This window comes from Mirounga leonina, unplaced genomic scaffold (genome assembly GCF_011800145.1).
Source record: "Mirounga leonina isolate KUSES-001 unplaced genomic scaffold, KU_Mleo_1.0 Mir_129, whole genome shotgun sequence".
Classification (NCBI taxonomy): domain Eukaryota; kingdom Metazoa; phylum Chordata; class Mammalia; order Carnivora; family Phocidae; genus Mirounga; species Mirounga leonina.
In genome coordinates, this window is record NW_023270323.1 from 61280812 (window position 1) to 61300549 (window position 19738).

General features: G+C 43.2%; 1 protein-coding gene across 2 annotated transcripts in view; it reads right to left on the minus strand.

Annotated features, from left to right (window-relative positions):
• ZCCHC4 (zinc finger CCHC-type containing 4) overlaps positions 1-10826 on the minus strand; it is a 50736-nt gene extending 39910 nt beyond the window's left edge. For both annotated transcript variants that reach the window (XR_004679281.1, XM_035005199.1), the window contains exons 1-3: positions 10666-10826; positions 9773-9891; positions 8910-8992 (exon numbers count right to left, since the gene is read on the minus strand). Coding sequence is in view for 1 of the 2 variants with exons in the window: in XM_035005199.1 (XP_034861090.1) it covers positions 8910-8992; positions 9773-9891; positions 10666-10792 (329 nt within the window). In the remaining variant the exon portion in view is untranslated. The remainder of the gene's footprint in view (positions 1-8909; positions 8993-9772; positions 9892-10665) is intronic.
• Between the last annotated feature and the right edge of the window lie 8912 nt (positions 10827-19738).

Here is a 19738-nt window from a genome sequence, read left to right on the forward strand (position 1 = left end):
AAGACAAAGGGATCAAATGGCTCACAGATCATTTATGAGATCAGGAATGAACTTTCTGAACTTGAACTTCTCAACAGCTATAATGAAGACAAAAGTAAATGGAACATTGCCTTCCAAATCCTGAGGGAAAAATATTTCCAACCTAGAATTCCATCATCTGCATAGGGATCAACCAAGTATCAGCATAGATAAAGGTATCTGCAGAAACGCAGATTTCAGAATTGTTGGGTGGTAAAACCAAATTTAACTCTAGAACAGTGTTCCTCACAGACTGGCCACGCACCAGTGCCAGCGGTCAACTGTTACCAGTTCCTGATGAGACAAAGACAGATATCAAGAGTCTACGTTTAGGGCGCCTGGGTGGCTCCGTTGGTTGAGCGACTGCCTTCAGCTCAGGTCATGATCCTGGAGTCCCGGGATCGAGTCCCGCATCGGGCTCCGTGCTCGGCGAGGAGCCTGCTTCTCCCTCTAACCCTCCCCCCTCTCATGTACTTTCTCGGTCTCTCAAATAGATAAATAAATCTTTAAAAAAAAAAAAGAGTCTACGTTTAGAAATTTTTATACCAATTAGAGCACTTTTATGTCTGTTCAAACTAATAAAAAAATGTGAGCTTGTGGTCTGTATGTCTTCTCTTTTTTTCATTTTATTTTCTAGTAATTTATTTTCATTATATTTACAGAAGTATCTGATCCCAATGGGTAGAGAATAAAAACAAGAACAAAAAATAAAAAAAAAGAACAAAAAAATAAAAAAATAAAAACAAGAACATAAAACAAGCAAACAAACAAAAGACTGATCCTTTCACAGAGATCATTTAAGAAGTACTGCTCTGGAGGATGTGAAGCAATCCCGCAATTGCCCCAAGGAAAACATGTAATCTGAATAATGTTATAGTTGGATCAGTGCCATTCAAGAATAAAGGAAGTAAACAAATATTTTGGGACTTGGAAGAACTCAGGTTAGGTAATCATATAATCTGGGTCCTTACTGAAGAAACTGACGGACAGCTGGGTGCCAGGTAAAGAGGACATTCCAGACTAGAGCATTTCTAAAAGCCCTAAGACAGATTTCTCTAAGAAGATGAAACCAATGGATTATGCTATATCTGAATGTTCTTAAAGGATTTAGACAACTGGCAGAGAGTGCTTATGATAAGCACATAAATAAGCCAATAGCAGCTACAATAATAAAAAACCCAAGACTATTATTAACTCCAAAGAAAACAAAAAGCTGTGTAGAAAAGAAAAAACTTATTTTGATTTATTACAGGGTTTAACTCTGAGCAGCACTTATATGGTTATAATAACGCAAACACTAAAACATGAATCTAACCAAAATTGTGATATAACCATATTCAAATGGGGTAGGAAAAAGGTACAGATTATGGGGGGGGGAGCAGGTGGAGGGGTGAGAGGAGGAGAGGAGAGAAAGAAAGATAAACCCTCAACTTCCATAGGAAATAGATAATTTCAAAACTTGATAAATCAGGAAGTAGCAATATGAGCATGTTTTATATTTCAGAGACAGGAAGGTAAGTTCTAAAATAATTAGCCAAAAGAGCTGACTATAGTTGCCTCTAGAGAAGGGGAAATGCATAGGTGGAGGCAGGGGTGTTGGTTTTCATAAAGCCTCTATTTGGTTTTTGAACTATTTGATTCCATTGCCACATACAGATTTTATTTTTTACTGAAATTTAATTCACGTACCATACAATCTCCCTTTTAAAGTGTACAATTCAGTGGTTTTTAGAATGTTCATGGAGAACGTTCATGGAGTAATCATCACCACAATCTTATTCCAGAACAATCTCATCACCTCAAAAAGAAACCCTGTACCCATCAGCAGTCACTCCCCATTCCCCAACCCCCAGCCTCTAGCAACCACGAATCTACTTTCTGTCTCAACAGATTTGCCTGTTTAGGATATTTCATGTAAACAGAAACATACAATAGCCACATAGGGATTTTGATTTAAAATTTCTGATTATGAGCGCCTAGGTGGCTCAGTTGTTAAGCATCTGCCTTCAGCTCAGGTGATGATCCCAGGGTCCTGGGATCGAGCCCCACATCGGGCTCCCTGTTCAGCGAGAAGCCTGCTTCTTCCTCTTCCACTCCCCCTGCTTGTGTTCCCTCTCTTGCTGTCTCTCTCTGTCAAAAAATAAATAAAATCTTTAAAAATAAATAAATAAAACTTCTGATTACCATTAAGACTTTTATTTAAAAAGAAAAAAACACTAGAGGATGAATTTTAGCCAAATAGGAGATAAATGAAGGAACTACAGCAAAGGGGCTGTCAGTAAGCGCCGAATCCATTTAACCACAGAATAAAAACAGAACAATATGAGTATCATGGTTACAGTATAAAATGTAAATAATATAAATCCAAATATAAGAGGTGGGGGAAGTCCCAGAGAAAGTGGGAGATCATGTAAGTATACTGATTTTCTCATGTGTTAAGAGTCAGAGGCCAAAAGATAACATTTAAAACTGAAAAATCAAGTAAAAGCTGTAAACAATACTGAAAGGCATAAAGGTTATCCCTAAAAAGAAATAATCAACCAAAACTGGATAGTGACTGTAGAGAAAGAGATGAGAAGATGAAATATACAAGTTCATCATTTCTCATTTTTAGATGTATGAAGACAATCTAAAAAAAACAGGGTGCCTGGGTGGCTCAGTTGGTTAAGCGACTGCCTTCAGCTCAGGTCATGATCCTGGAGTCCCAGGATCGAGTCCCACATCAGGCTCCCTGCTCAGCAGGGGGTCTGCTTCTCCCTCTGCCCTCTTCCCTCTCGTGCTCTCTGTCTCTCATTCTCTCTCTCTCTCAAATAAATAAATAAAATCTTTAAAAAAAAAAACAACTGGGCACCTGGGTGGCTCAGTTGATTAAGCGACTGACTGCCTTCGGCTCAGGTCATGATCCTGGAGTCCCTGGATCGAGTCCCGCATTGGGCTCCCTGCTCGGCAGGGAGTCTGCTTCTCCCTCTGACCCTCCCCCCTCTCATGTGCTCTCTCTCATTCTCTCTCTCTCAGATAAATAAAAAAAATAAAATAAAAAAATAAAAAATAAATAAATTAATTAAAAAAAAACAACAACAAAAAAACAGAAGGATTAAATATAGCATAAAAAGCTACAAAGGCAACCATAAGAACAAAAAAATAGAAGAAATACACATTAAAAAAAGAAAACATATGCCACATAGTGAAAGAGAGCAGAGAAGCAAAAAACCAGAAAGCATAAAATAATACAGCAAAACCAACATCAAGCATGTCTGTTATACCCACTCTGCAAATGAGCTAAATCTACCCACGAAAAGAAAGCCCATCAGACTGGATCACAAAGCAAAATCCAACCATCCCATTTCATCGCTGCTTCTTTTTTTTTTTTTTAAGATTTATTTATTTATTTATTTGCTAGAGAGAGAGAGCATGGGTGAGAGAGAGTGAGCGAGAGTACAAGCAGTGGGAGCTGCAGGCAGAGGGAGAAGCAGGCTTCCTGCCAAGCAGGGAGCCCAATGCGGGACTCGATCCCAGGGCCCTGGGATCATGACCTGAGCCAAAGGCAGCCGCTTAACCAACTGAGCCACCCAGGAGTCCCTCCATTTCATCGCTTCTAAGACGCATATGCTTTCACATTTTAGCATCTATGACACTGAGATATGATATGTAATGCCATCAGCCAGACAGAGGTCATGACGTAGCTGGGATGGTTCCCCCACGTGCAAACCTGTCCCAGGCCTTCATGCTGTCATCTCTGCAACTCGGCACAGTGCACTGTTGGAACTACACGCGAGGGTCACTGCCATCACCTACAATTTCAGTCCCCAAAACGCAAAAGTATTATACATGTAGTCAGAACTAAAACGGAGCAACAGAGCGTACGTTTCATATTAGGGAAGCAAACACTCATCCTTGAAAGAATGACAACAACAATCAAGGGCCTTAAAGGAAAAAAGAGAAGGAAGATCCCCATAGGTAAAGCTGTGTCAGGTTCTGTTACTTAAACACAATCAGAAGGACTGCCTATCCCTCACCAAGTGATGCCCACTGAGGGCAGGAGAAGCTGCCAAATCACCAGGAAGAAATGAAAGACGGTTTGAAACCATGAAGGATTGGAGTACAATTCGCTCATACACAGGACTCTCTGATGGTGCTTAGGACACCAAGTTTAATTACTTTGAAACAAAGGAAAAGAAGAATACTGTTAAATGAACCTCCACTTATATATCTTTGTGCCTTGTCAAAACCGTTTCTCAGAAAGCTTTTCTGCTAGTTTATTAACCTTTTCTTGACAGAAGATAAACGGAGATCTCATGCATACTTCTTTCTACTCAAAAGCACATCATAATCATTCAAGTATACTGCTTTAAATTTAACATTCAGAAACAAGGTTTTTTAGAAGTATGGTAGGAAGAACATGAGAGCGTAAGGGCTGAGGCTTACTCAGCGCTCTCTCCTCATTATACTTTCTACACATACCCAAGGGGCAGAGGAAATTCATTCCACTGCATGGCTCAGCATGATTCACAATTTGCAGGCTAGCATTTTGAAATGTCATTTTTATTGATCTCCGTTTGATGTTCCATTTGCCTTTCTTGGAGTAGACGAATTATGTTTATGGCATTTCCCTAATAGCAGACCTTGAAAATCTGAGTTTAAATGAGCTCTGAAAAAACATAACCAAATGAAATATCAACTAAACAAAACTATATGGATGCACATAAATTAATGCTTATTTTAGCATTAAAATATATCTTCTCTAAGACTTCATAGGTCACAATAAGGTGCCAACATAGTACATAACAGAATGGCATTTCAGGGCGTTAAGAGGCAGCTAAAAACTATCAGGAAGTCAAATCTCAGACACAAGATGTAAATCTGTCAACTGAACACATGAAATATAAAGCATGGTTCAAAGAGTGAGATTAAAAAACGAATATCAAATCCTGTTCTGTAGCACGCAGACATCTGCGGAGCACTGCCAGCTCCATAATAAAAATCAAGTAACATGGGCCAATTTATCTTGCTAGCTACCACAATTCCTTTCTAACAATTTGGAGAAGGAATTATCAATGAAAAGCTATTGTGACTTCAACAGCGACAGATGAAGGTTTGCATTATAGAACAGGAATATGTTTAAATGCATTTTAATACTTTCAAATGGACTACTTATTTCATAAGATATTTATAAATGAGTTGTAGAAAGTTAACTTTGAAAACGGTTACAATCTTGGGACGCCTGGGTGGCTCAGTCGGTTAAGCGTCTGCCTTCGGCTCAGGTCATGATCCCAGGGTCCTGGGATCAAGTCCCGCATCGGGGTCCCTGCTCTGCAGGGAGCCTGCTTCTCCCTCTGCCTCTGTCTCTCTGTCTCTCATGAATAAATAAATAAAATCTTTAAAAAAAAAAAAAAAGAAAACAGTTACAATCTCAAGTAATAGTACATCATCCTTAGGTTCATTTACACACAACGATGAACGGCTAGTCTCCATTTTCTCATCTAAGAGAAGAGGGAACTTAGCAACACGGAATAAGTAAGTTAGTAAACTTTTGATTTTAAAAAGCCAAAAGTTTAAATTTTTAGAGGAATGCCTGCTTTCAAATGTTTTTCTCCACAGAAGGCCCCTAAGCAAGCATGACAGCATCAATCCCAAAGTGAGGCAGCGAAATCAATGATACATTTCAAAAAGCTTCAACTTCTCCCCACCCTTCAAAACCTGCGCAAGTCCTTAAACTGTATTGATTGGCGACAGCACGAGGTAGCTGCGTCGTTGCTGACTTTCCAGAGCACTCGGTTTTTCCTATCAATATTTTCTACATTTAGCACAATCTTCTTAGCATTGCATTATCTTTGCATATCTCAACTCCACTACCAGCATTTTAAGTTCTTTTTGAGCCCTCAATAAAGAATGAATACATGGATGGAAGGAAAGAAGGAAGCAATTAAGCAAGCAAGCTTGGGCAACAAAATCCAAGGTTATGGGTTACAGAGGATTTAAAATATGGAGAATTATTTTATTAAGACCTGCTCTCAAGAATCAGCACTAGATTACAGATGAAAGTATGACCTCCAAGAAATGACCTTCTGAAGATTCTTTAATACTTCACATTTTAGCCAGTATTTTTATTTTCTAATTAACATGAAATATGAATTTCCAAAATTATTATCAAAAAAACACACCCTGGCAGTACAAAGAACAGTGGTTTAGCTCCCGACTAAAATTTTATTACACAAGGAAACAAGATCACCTACAGTTTCTTATAGAGTTTAACTGAATTACCAATATCCTATGTCACAACATAAAAAACAAGCTTATCAGATAAAATCCATAAAGCAAAGTACAAGAGACTATGTATACATTATGGCTACGATCTTGTAAAACAAACTTTGGCACAGGTGTAAAAAAAAAAAAAAAAAAAAAGACCAGGAAAAAATACTACAAAATGAACAAGGTGATGGGTTCAAAGGGAGAAACAATGGGTGATGTTTTTCTACTTTCTACTTTCTGCAACTTTGATATTCTATTTTATGTCATTATGATAATCTCATTGTATCTCTATGTAACTCACGTTTTATCTTCTTAAATCTCCTTAAATTGTTACGCACCATATGTTAATTACGATCTGCTTTTATGTCTAAAAACAACATTTTAAAATCAGAGGCATAAGTCGGAGTCACTGCTAAGTCATTCTAATAGTGATAGCTTAATGAAGTCACTCAACTTCTCCAGGCCTCAATTTTCTCATCTAAGTGACCCACCTTAGCAAGATTACGTAATTCTCCTGTCAAACACAGCACACTAGCTGGCTCACAGTAGTGCTCAATTTACATTAATTCCCTTGTAAATATTTTTTGTTGTTGACTGAATTTCCATATAGCAAGTAGTTATCACTGATTAAGTACTTTGGTTAGGAGTGATCAAGTTATCTTAAGAAACAGCCTCCTCCATCAAAAGACTTCACAATGTAACAAGTTCAAGAAAGGTATTTTTAAGAGAGCCCAGTTCTCCTTTCCACTTAACATAGATAAGACCTCAGAATCCTTCTGAACACAGCAGCCCAGGTAACTAAAGGAGTTGCCTTGAGAGTAAAAACCTATTCGTTACCAGCAACCCAGACCAGGACCTTCTTAAGGAGCTTCTCCCAGCATTTACAAACAAGGCCTATGACACAGGAGAAGGTGGCTTTTCACAGGTCTCCAAAGAATTAAATCTAGGATTCAATTCCCAGTCACCCAATAAAGCATTTCAACAATGTAGCTTTTTTAAAAAGAGATGTTCACAACTTCCAAAAAATGGTTTAGTTCTTTTAGTATTTCAAAAAAGAAACATTATGGTAAATCTTCCTAACAGTGGATATGACAATGGATTCCTAGCTATATCATCAAAAGCAAAGAAAACAAAAGCAAAAATCTGATAAATTGGACTTCATCAAATTTAAAAACTCTGGTGCATCAAAGGACATCATCAAAAAGTGAAAAGGCAATCTACAGAACAGGAGAGAGCTTGTAAAAATCGTGTATCTGTTAAGGGCGTTAACAGCCCTTAACATATAAAGAACTCCTATGATTCATCAACAAAAATTACAATCCTATTAAAAATGAACAAAGGGGGACGCCTGGGTGGCTCAGTCAGTTAAACGTCTGCCTTTGGCTCGGGTTGTGATCCCAGGGTCCTGGGATCGAGTCCAGCATCAGGCTCCTTGCTCAGCAAGGAGCCTGCTTCTCCCTCTGCCTGCCACTCCCCCTGCTTGTGCTCTCTCTCACTCTCTCTGTCTGAAATAATGTAAAATCTTTAAAAAAAAAAAAAAATAGGTAAGGGGCTCCTGGGTGGCTCAGTCGGTTAAGCGTCTGCCTTCGGCTCAGGTCATGATCCCAGGGTCCTAGGATCGAGTCCCGCATCAGGCTCCCTGCTCCGCGGGGAGCCTGCTTCTCCCTCTGCCTCTGTCTCTCTGTCTCTCATGAATAAATAAATAAAATCTTTAAAAAAAAAAAAAAATTAACAAAGGACTTGAACAGACATTTCTCCAAAGAACATACACAAATGGCCAATAAGCACACGAAGATAATCAACATCATTACTCATTAGGGACCCAAAATTCAACACCACAATGACACATCACTTCACAACTAAGATAACCAAAAAAAACAGAAAATAATAAGTGTTGACAAGGATGTGGAAAAAGTGGAACCCTCATACATTGCTGGTGGGAAATGTAAAATGGTGCAGCCACTGTGGAAAACAGTTTGGTGGTTCCTCGAAAAACTACACACAGAATTATGATATGATCCAATAATTCCACTCCTAAGTATATACGCAAAAGAAATGAAAACAGAGACTCAAACAGATATTTGTATGCCAATGTTCACTGGAGCATTATTCACAACAGCCAAAAGAGGAAAACAACCCAAGTGTTCACTGATGGATGAACAGATCAACAAGATGGGTGTGTGTGTATAATGGAATATTATTGAGCCATAAAAAGGAGGAGGTTCTGACACATACTACAACATGGATGAACCTTGAAAACATGGTAAGTAAAATAAGCCAGGCATAAAAGGACAAATATATGATTCCACTTACATGAGGTAGCTACAACAGTCAAATCCATAGAGTATAGTAGAGGTTACCAGGGTTTGGGAAGAATTGGAATGGGGAGTCATTGCTTAATAGTAACAGAGTTTCTCTTTGGGGTGATGAAAAGGTTTTGGAAATAGGTAATTGTGGAAATGGCACAACACTGTGGATATAATCAACGCCACTGAACTGTATACTTAGTATTAAAATGGCAAATTTATGTTACATATATTTTACCACAATAAATTTTTTTTTAAAATGAAAGTAAGTGCAAAGGCACAGGGAAAAACAAAACAAAACAAAAATAATAAATAAAAGTGACAACACATCAGCACCTTTCCACACACTGCGTTCGGGACAGAGGAGGCTGACATTTTCGGTTATGAGCTTCTCGGGCAGCAAGTCTAGCTCCTGACAACTGAAAAGGAATAAAAGCACCATTTAATAAACTATCAAACTTGCTATCATCCTAGAAAAACTGGTATCACATTCTGACATCAAGAAGCCAATTAAAGCAGCTCCATGTTGTAAACAAGCATCTGTTTCAGGGGAAAACAAAAACAAAACACATTAAACTGGGAAAGTTCTAGAGGAGCATGAAGCAATACCTAACATATTAAAGCACTGAGAGATTATCTTACACATGGTGATTTTAACAGGTGTGCAGAAGAGTTGTAAACAAGACGGTTTTCTAATAAACCTAACAAAGCTGAAATTTTTCTAAACAAAACTTTCAGAAACTTTAACTGGAGCTGAGTTAGATACCAAGAGGATACCAAGCTCATAACTATATCTCTAAGTGCCTTCATCCGTTATACAGTAGCTGTAATGGATGCTCAATGCAAATGTTTAAAAAAAAAAAAAAATGTTTTTCTAAAACACTGCCTGGAATGATCACAACCTAAGCTCTTTAGGGAGAAATTTGTATTTGCAAATAAAAGATCAGCCACCCAGTATTGACACCTCAGAGTCTTAAAAGGGAACGGTCTTTGAGACAGTCGTTTACAACATCAGCACTCAGAGTAAGTTTAGAGTAAGTATAAACTCCAGTCTGTCGAATCAAAAAGCACAGTATCTTCATCTATCTGAAGAGATTTACCTCATTTAATGCTCAAGTTGCATGTTTTTATTGGTTTAGACATTCTCAAATTGTCACATACATCAAAAATTTTTAAAAATGCCTAAAAAGTTGATATACCTTTTCATCTTCCCACTGAAAAAAATTACAGTCTTTTCTATCTCTACAGGCTGAGCAGGCATAAAATCTCCGTGTTTCTTCTTTCCCTTGGTTCACCTTTACAAACAGAAGAGTAGGTCCTAGTTCCAGAATGGGAAAAAAAAACATGTCAAACAATAGTCATCTACATCAAGTTCCTAGTTTTCACTGCCCTTAAATAAAACTTGATTTGGTTTTATGCACAATTTGTCATAATTAAGCCCACTCTGTTTACTTTTTTTCCCCCCATCACATTTAGGCACTGATTACTTGAGGCATAACTCTTGAAAACTAGTCTCTGCAGAAAGAAAATGCCATTGTCAGTTGCTGTCTACATGGTGAATGATCTGGGTCCCGAGACGAAAAATATGGAAGGGATCCAGAGAACGGAGCACTTTGCCACCTCCACCCAGTTATCCTTTCAGTGAAAATCTGAGCTTTTGGAGTCGGATGTGCGCACATCCTCTCCACAATTGAGAGAAAAACTAGGTCTGGTCTCTGAGCAATAATTCATGCTATCCTTCCCCCTAACTTTTTAAAATAAAAAGCAAAACAACCAATGAAATCCCCAAGTACTCGGCAATGGATTTACTCAGTAACAGGCATCCCCTTTGCCTAGACTCTGCCTCTTCCCTTGGGGGGGGGGGGGGACTGTAACAGCCACGGAGCAAAAACCACCACAGTGAGGACTTTCTATGACAGTTTCTTAAGTAAACTGAAAACACTACGTCCCCAGGAAAGGGCGTTTTTTGGCATCACACATGGTGAAACCGAGGAAGATACAAATCTGGGAGCCCTAAGAAGCCCAAGGCATCTTCAGGCTAACCTCCGCCCCTCGCGCCCGACAGCTCGGCTGAGCCCAGACGCACACCCACCGTGAGGACACAGCGGGGCGGGGGTGGCGGGATCGGAAGGAAATACCACCTCCACTCCTGAGCTCGCCTGGCGCCCCGCGCTTCCCTCTGCTTCCACCGTTCCCAGCCAATCCCTGGGTGCCGCCATCTTCCCGCCACCGTCCCGAAAGCCTCAGTCCCTACCGAGGAGGCTGAGAAAGAGTGCCGCCGCGCCGGGAGAGAAGTCACAGCGCCCCCGCGCGCCTAGGAGGAACTGAGCCCCGAAAAGCCGTCCCTTCTGCCCTGGCTGCCCCTATGGGATCCCTGGCGGGCGGACAGGGGTAGGGGTTTTGGGAGTAGGGGACGGGGTTGGGGGTGTTTGCAGGCAATTTACTGGATCTGTGCAATAAGCTCACCTATTTTCTGCTTAACCCTCAGCACCGCAAGTACCCTCCTCTCCTAAGAATACAGCCAGAAGATGAGATGACTCTTTCGGAGAAAAGATTTGGAAGGGTTTTAAGACCAAAAGGCAGCATCACCACCACCAGCACCTGACAATAGAGATGGCTGCAGCAACCGCGTTTGCGGAAAACATCCTCTTCTTTTTTTCCCCAAAGTCAGAGTCACACTGTTCTCTTCTACCTCTTGGGCAACGCTACCCGTTGCACGTTATAGTTGCATATCCATCAACATTTATACATCAGAGAGAGAGAGAAATAAAACTCCCTCTTTGCATATGACGTGATTGTCTACTTAGAAAATGCCAAGGAATCTGCAAAAATAATTCCAGCTGAAATTGAGTTCAGCAAGGTTGCAAGATACCAGGTAAACAAACATACAAAACCCAATCATACTTCTATGTACTAGGAATGAATGATGCAATGAACACCCAAACTGGAAATAAAACACCACTTACAACTGCTCAGATAAATGAAGTACTTAGGTGTAAATCTAACAAAATATGTACAGGACTTGTATGCAGAACACAACAAAATGTTAATGAAAAAAATCTACGATCTAAATAAATGTAGAGACTGTGTTACTACGTTAAGAATACTCAACATAGTGAAGATGTCAGTTCTCCCCAGGTTTAGTGCATGTACAAGTTTAATACAATTTCCGGGGTGCCTGTGGCTCAGTTGGTTAAGCTTCTGCCTTCAGCACAGGTCATGCGTGATCTCAGGGTCCTGGAATGGAGCCCCGCATTGGGCTCCCTGCTCGGTGGGAAGTCTGCTTCTCCCTCTCCCTCTGTGATCACTCTCACTCTTGCTCTCTTTCAAGTAAATAAAATCTTTAAAAAAAATTTCTTGTAGGTACAGATTTGTGGTCATTGAAAGACTTCTTTACAAAATTTGTGGTTGAGTTCATGAAATCATACCACCAAAAATAGTCACTGAATCTATATTTTCTGAATCTTTCTTAAATAACTCTGATTCTGTGGGGTGACCTATAGAAGCAGGCCAAACCAGTATGGATTTGCAGGCTTTACAGGTAACCTTCCCCAAACAGTAAAAGTATAACAAGGGTTGACCCAAATAAGGCAAATGAGAGAGTACCCCTTAGTGTGAGAGAATGTGAAGGTTTCAAAAATAAGGCAGTTCCCTCTTTTCTGGGGCATAATTTTGGGAAGAAAAACAAACAAACACACACCACCTCACCTCATATTCAGACATATATGGTGAAAGTCATGTATGCTGAATATTTGCTGAGAGGGGCATAAATAGGAGCTCACAACAGTAAACTGGGAATGTTTCTTTTTATTTTCTACTTGTACAGGAAAATCCTTGAGCAGAGGAAAGCTGAGGGACATCAGCAGGAGGTTCAAAGGAAACCAGCGGCAGAGCTGGAAACGGGTCCCCTGAGGCTGGAGCGCAGAGACAGACCCTGGGTACGCGCCGTCTCACAGAGCAGAATCCCTGAAGCCACTAAAATGAGCTCGGATTCAGCGACTCCCCCCCTGGAGGATGTGGACAAACCCCTGAGCTTCCCACAGGACAGGAGGAAGACTCACTCCTTACTTGGTTAGTGGGGTAGAAGCACTCCCACCTCCAAAGCTACTGCAGAGAAAATGGTTCAAGCCCAAGGAGCATTTGGTAAGTAACAGCGGAGCGACTTCTCTGTATTCTATAACCAACCCCCAGTTTCCCTTTGGAAATCCGACCCTCCCCAGTTTTAGCCCATGTAGTGGGAGTAATACAAAGGGCCAGAGGGGCTGGCTTGGGTTTGGGCAGATGACTGGGGGCCTCTGCCAGAATGGTTAGGAAAGAAATTACAATAGTTAAATGTTGTCATCTTAGGGCGCCTGGGTGGCTCAGTTGGTTAAGCAACTGCCTTCGGCTCAGGTCATGATCCTGTAGTCCCTGGATCGAGTCCCGCATTGGGCTCCCTGCTCAGCAGGGAGCCTGCTTCTGCCTCTGACCCTCCCCCCTCTCATGTGCTCTCTCTCTCTCATTCTCTGTCTCAAATAAATAAATAAATAAAATCTTCAAAAAAAATTTTGTCATCTTAGTGGCATCTGTCATGTTGATTGGTCACGTGTCACACAGGTTCAGCCTTCCCATCTTGGCTGGGCCAGGTGACTGGCTTGTCTAGGGTTGCCTGGGCAGGGGTAAGTCGTCTCTGCCCCATGTGTCTCTCATCCCCCTCCTGGAACCAGTGGGCCAGCCTGGAAACGTCTTTCTCATGGGAATGGCCAGAGCACAAGAGTTAAGAGAAAGGGACAAGAATCGGGAGGCCTAGGCTTGGCGCTGCCCCTGTTACTTCCGCCATATGCTTTTGGGTCAAGCGAGTCACATGGGCAAGCACTGCAAGCCTGGCAGAGGGCGTGCATCAGAAGGGGGTGAAGGGTGAAGCCAGTGGTACAATTCGTCCCTGAAGCACCTTTCACTGCAGCAACCACGTGGCTGTTGTCTTTGTGGTAGTTATGGTTGTGGTTTCCCACCATTTAAGGAGCACCTGCCTTGGCAGAAAAGCCAGAGCAGTACTAGGAAATAGGAATGCGTGAGGATACCATGTGAGCACCTAGATCCAGCCATGCCTGAAATTTTCACTTATACGGGTCATAAATTCCTTTGTCTCTTTAAGCCAGTTTGAGATGGGGTTGGTTCTATCAATCACCACCCAAGAACGCCAAATCTATGGCTCTATGGCTGTAGCCATTATATGGGATGGATGTATCTGGGTATTAATATGCCTCAAAACCCTTTGCCAGTCAAGACCAGCCAACCCTGCTCTCCATTCTCCCTGCCACACCCCCTGTCAGTCTGCCTGTCCTCCTCCCCAGCTATCTTTTCTGGCCCTTGTCATGGAACCCTGTCTCCCCACCTGCCCTTTTTCTTGCTGCCCCAAAGCAAGTACACAGACCTACTTTATTATTATTATTATTAAAGTTCTACACCAATTCACGAACTTGGTATCAAGAGTCGCATGCTCTACAGACTGAGCCAGCCAGGCACCGCACAGACCTCGTTCTTTTTAAAGGAAAAACTGTCGGGGGAGACCATCAAAAACGAAGGAAATCTACAAAGACTTCACTGTGGCTGTCTCTGCTCTCTGGTTATGGATCCTAGCTTCCCTGCTCACAGGGTCATTGCTATGGATTGAATTGTGTCCCCCCCACCCCAAACCCCACCAAACTCATATGTTGAAACTCTAACCACCAATGTTATGATGTGGGGCCTTTGGAATATAATTAGGTTTAGATGAAGTCATGAGGGTGAGCCCCCAAATAGGACTGATGCCCTTATAAGAAAAGGATGAGACCAGAGTTTGCTCGCCCTCCATACCTCTCCCCCTCCCTCTTCTTCCCTCCCTCTCTCTTTCTCTCTCTGGCTCTCTCTCTCTCCCTGCCCTGTGAGAACACAGGAAGGAGCCTAACACCCACAGGCCAGGAAGCAGGCTCTCAGCAGGGACTGAATCTACCAGCACCTTGATCTTGGGCTTCTCAGCCTCTAGAACTGTGAGAAATAACTTTCTGCTGCTTAAGCCACGGGTCTGTGGTATTGTTGTGGCAACCCCTTGACCAAGAGAGTCATGCATCCCCTTGACTTTCCCTCTCTGCTTTGATTTCTGAGGGAAAAGCTCACCAAACCTCTCCCCACCCCTGGAAAGCATGAACTCTGACAACCTGGTTGGGGAAGGACTTGGATCCAAAGGGACTTCGTGCGGTTTTCCTCAGATCTTTGAAAAACAGCAAGGACACTGCTGAACCAAACACCCTGAAGGTAAGGACACTTGGATAAGCTTCTGAGCCTCGCTGGTCATTTCTGAGGTGCCGGGCTTGGCCAGCATCCTGGGGCCAGACAGACAGGAGCCCCCGGGGGAAGGGGCCTCAGAGAACAGCAGAGACAAGGAGCCCCTGGGAAGCACTCCGAGCTCAGAAGGGGCTGTACCAACCCGTCTCTTCCTGCCTGCGCTCGCCCCTCTAGCATGAGAGCTGAGAACAAGGGGCAGGAGAGAATGTGTGCTTACGTGCGTGACAGTGACTGGTCCTAGGAACACAGAGAAATGAAACTTAAGGGGCACTTGGGTGGCTCAGTTGGTTAAGCGACTGCCTTCAGCTCAGGTCATGATCTCAGGGTCCTGGGATCGAGCCCTGCGTCTGGCTCCCTGCTCAGTGGGGAGCCTGCTTCTCCCTCTCCCTCTGCTGCTCCCCCTGCTTGTGCTCTCTCGCTCACCCTCTCTCTCTCTCTTAAATAAATAAAATCTTAAAAAAAAAGAAAAGAAAAGAAATGAAACTTAAAAATAAATAAATCTATGAAGAGCAAAGCTCCATGGGTGGTGGGTTAAGTAGTGTTCCCCCAAAGATTTGTACCCACCCAGAACCTCAGAATGTGACCTTGAAATAGGGTCTTTAGAGATGTAATGGGTTAAGGATAGAGGTGAGATCCTACTGGATTCCGGTGAGCCCTAAATCTGACAAGAGTGACCTTTTGAGGAGCAGAAAGGACACAGAGGGACACGCAGAGAAAGCCACATGAAGACAGGGGGAGGCACAGATGGGAGTCCTGTGGCCACCAGCCAGGTGATGCCTGGGGTGGCTAGAATCTAGGAAGGGGCAGGGAAGGATCGTCCCCCCGAGCCTTGGGAGGGAGCATGGCATGGCTGACAGCCCTAGAGCTTTGAGAGAATACATTTCTGTTGCTTAAAGCCCCCCAGTTTGTGGCACTTTGGGACAGTAGCCCTAGCAAAGTAATATACCTCGTCGGGTGCTTTAAGTCCTCCTCCCAGAGAGCCCAGCTCTGCCGTTTATCTTCCAAGTGACCTTGGGGAGGTCGCTATCTGAACGTCAGTGTCCTCGCCTGTAGAAATAACCATGACTACCATCAAGGCCTGGGCGCATCGGAGGACATGACAGAAAGAACACGGAGCACCCTGTCAACAGCCCAGTGATACGTACACGTTAGTTATTACACTATTGTTTTATGGCTGTGCTCAAATGTTTGAGGGAGCCACTATAAGGAAGAGAATTCCATGTATTCCAGATCCCAGGTGAGATTATAAGAAGGCAGATTTAGGCTAAAAATGAACATGGAGTTCCTGCACGCAGACCCTGGGATGTAAATTCTTTTGCAAGTGGCCTTTGGAAGGGAAAACCCTGTAAAGAAGTGAGGGGAGCTGGAAAGGGCAAGGGTAGAGCCGAGGCAGAGGTGTCGTTGCAGCCAGAGTCGATTCTCAGCCTGATGCACAGGGAGCTCTGGTGTGTGACCAGCCCCATGGCGTTGCCTGCTTTCAGGGGAGCCCGACTGTACCCCACCATCAGTCAATCCCAGCCCCAGACTACGAAGACGTCCCCTGTAAGACCCTTAAAGGAACTGACTCCACTGGGAGATTTATCTCCTTATTCTTTGCCCCTTTGCCTTCCTTCTGGTGGAATGCAGTTGTGATGACTGAAGCTCCAGCAGCCATTTTGGACCTTGAGGTAACCGAGAGAAAGAAGGCAAAAAGTTAGGAGGAACTGGTTTCACTACAATTCTTTTATGTGAGAATAAACCCTCATCTATTTAAGCTACTTGCATGTTTTGGTTTTTTTAGGATTTTATTTAGCCCCGAGCCCCCAAGATTAGGTTGGGTGCTCCTCCTAGGTGCTCCTGCAGCAGCCCGAATGTACCTCAGTGGTTTTAATTATTACTCCACATTAAAATTGTCTGATTGCTGGCTTGTGTTTCCCTCTACGCTGTAAGCCCTTTGACAGCAATGGTTGTATATTCTTCTATCCACGGTGCTGACACATAACAGACATTTAATACATATTTACTGATTAAATGACAACTAAAATCAGACTCAGAAGGGACCACTGAGTCTCTTCATCTAGTGATTCCAACAAGGGCCATGCCACCTCCCAGGGAGCATTTTGGAAATGTGCAGAGGTGTTTTTGGTTGTCACAGGGTTTGGGGGGGCCCTACTGGAATTTGGAAGGTTAGGGGTTAGGTGCCAAATGATTTGTAACAGTTGGGACAGTCCCATGCCACTAAGTCTTGCACAACTTTTTTTTAGAATCTGGAAAGACATGTATGTAGGCAAATAATATATTGCTACTTACTTGAACCTAGAATCTAACTTTGATTTACACAAACACAAAATATTTTTGTACCATTTTAACATACCTGAATATGCCAGGAATGCAACTGCTGTGCATATCAAGGGGGAAATTATACTTTGCTTTTGTCCAGATAGAAAAAAAGAATCGTTCACCCTTGTGGAAAACTCGCATGAATGATAGCCACATGGCTCATGTTATCTGAGTGCCCCCCAAACAATCCCTCTGTACCTGCCTTTATAGCTGTTACAGTCACCATATTATATCTGTCAGCAACTTCTGGGGAACAAGCCAGTCCAAAGCAAAGTGGCTAAAAAGAGCAGTCATTCTCCCCCATGCATCTTGGGTTGGCTGGGGGTTGGCCGATCTAGGCTGGGCTCAGCTGGGCGGTTCTGCTTCAGACTCAGTCTGCTGCACTTGGTTCCGCACTTGGGTCGGGCTCAGGTCTGCCCCACGTGTCTCACCATGGGCCCAGGCTGCAGGGCCAGCAGATAGCTGGGAGGAGCTCCTCTCATGATCAGGGCAGAGGTACAAGAGGGCAAGTCCCACTGCACAGCACCTTTCAAGCCTTATTCCAGTCTTGCCTGCTATTATGCCACTTGGTCAAAGCAGGCCACATTGGCAAGCCCAAAAATCAAGGGTTGGAAAAATAAAAGTATTCTCCTGCCTTGGAGGTGGAGGAATAGAGTGAATATTTTTGAGCAAAAAAATTGAGTCCAGCTTAGGAGTGATCCTACACGAATCTCCTAATTTAGCTCTGATTTTAAAATGTCCTATATAGGGGCACCTGGGTGGCTCAGTCGGTCGGGCGCCTGCCTTCGGCTTGGGCCCTGATCCCAGGGTTCTGGGATTGAGTCCCGCATCGGGGTCCCTGCACAGTGGAGAGCCTGCTTCTTCCTCTCCCTCTGCCCCTACCCCCACCCCCACCCTCCACTCATGCTCTCTTTCTCTCACACACTCTGTCTCACATAAATAAAGTCTTAAAAAAAATGTCCTAAGTAAAAAGTTCAGTTTTGTCTTACTTATCTTAAATCTAAGTGTACTCATTATAAGAAAGCATGTGCATCTAACTTTGTTACAATGTAACAATGAGGTCATGCTAAGCATTTACATATGAAACACATGTTTTCATATGTGTTTAAAATAAGAGTAACTGTCCTCTTATTTTAAAATATTTTACAGGGGTGCCTCAGTGGCTCAGTTGGTTAGGCGTCCGACTCTTGATTTCAGCTCAGGTCTCGATCTCAGGGTTGTGAATTCAAGTCCCATGTTGGACTCTGCACTGGGTGTGGAGCCTACTTAAAAAAAGAAAAGAACGAAAGAAAAAAATTTTATGTATTTTATTTAAAATTAGGCCTTGAGGTAGATCTGTTACGTATGACTTCATTTTACGACAATCAAGGGGGTCTACAAAGCGTTCTTTTTTTTTTTTTTTTTTTAAGATTTTATTTATTTGACAGAGAGAGACACAGCGAGAGAGGGAACACAAGCAGGGGGAGTGGGAGAGGGAGAAGCAGGCTCTCCACTGAGCAGGGAGCCCGATGCGGGGCTCCATCCCAGGACCCTGGGACCATGACCTGAGCCGAAGGCAGACGCTTAACGACTGAGCCACCCAGGCGCCCTACAAAGCGTTCTTTACAGAAAGAGGACAAAGGCAAAAGGTTGGGACCACAGCGGTAATGCAATATCGTGCAGCTGGGTGAGGGGCAGGCAGCACGACTGAGTCACACAGACCTTCCTTCGAATCCTGCCCCGTCACCTACAAACGAATTATGTAAGTTCCGACAGGCTGTTTAACATCTCCGAGACTTTCGCCGGCATACTATGGGGTAACAATACAAATCTTCCTGCTTGCCAGAAGAATGGAATGAGATCATGTGTGGGACATTCGGGATCCTGGCAGGAAACAGAGGACATGCTCCACTGGGGAAGTGGAGGGGTGTTTTATAAGGGAGCTGTTCACCAGCTTAGGGGCTAAGTTCTGTTCAGCTCCCCAGGGACTGTGCATTCTCTTAGGGCTATTAGCAGCAGACTGCCGTTCCCACCCTGGGTCTCCAGGGCCAAGGCGAGACATAGAAGGGGCAGGCCTACAAGAGCCATGACCTTCAGCACAGGACCTCGGTCAACCATGACAAGCCCACAGGGAAGAAGCTTGGGGGTAAATTCTCCAGCCTCACTCTCCCCCTTCGGACCCCAGAGCTTTCATCTGTCAGTGGTTCCTACTGGCAAAACCCAACAGAGATGAGATGTGGGGGTGCCTGTTGACGGCGTCCGTGGAGGTCAGCCTGCCAGAGCACAGAGCAGGAGGGGAAAAGTGGAAAGCTGACCTGGATGGGCAATTAGAAGATGTCCAGCATGAAAAACATTCCACACAGCCCATGGCAAAGTAAGGACTTTATAAGTGGTAGCGCTGTTAGATAAACCCTCACACGTACACACATACATACATGCATGGGAAACTCAAATACCACTCCGAATTATGAATAGAACCTCCACTAGAATCTAGTTGACCTTGGAGGGGAAGGAAAAAAATCTTTTTCTTCTACCCATCTTGGGTTCTCTGGCTGAGGCCCCAT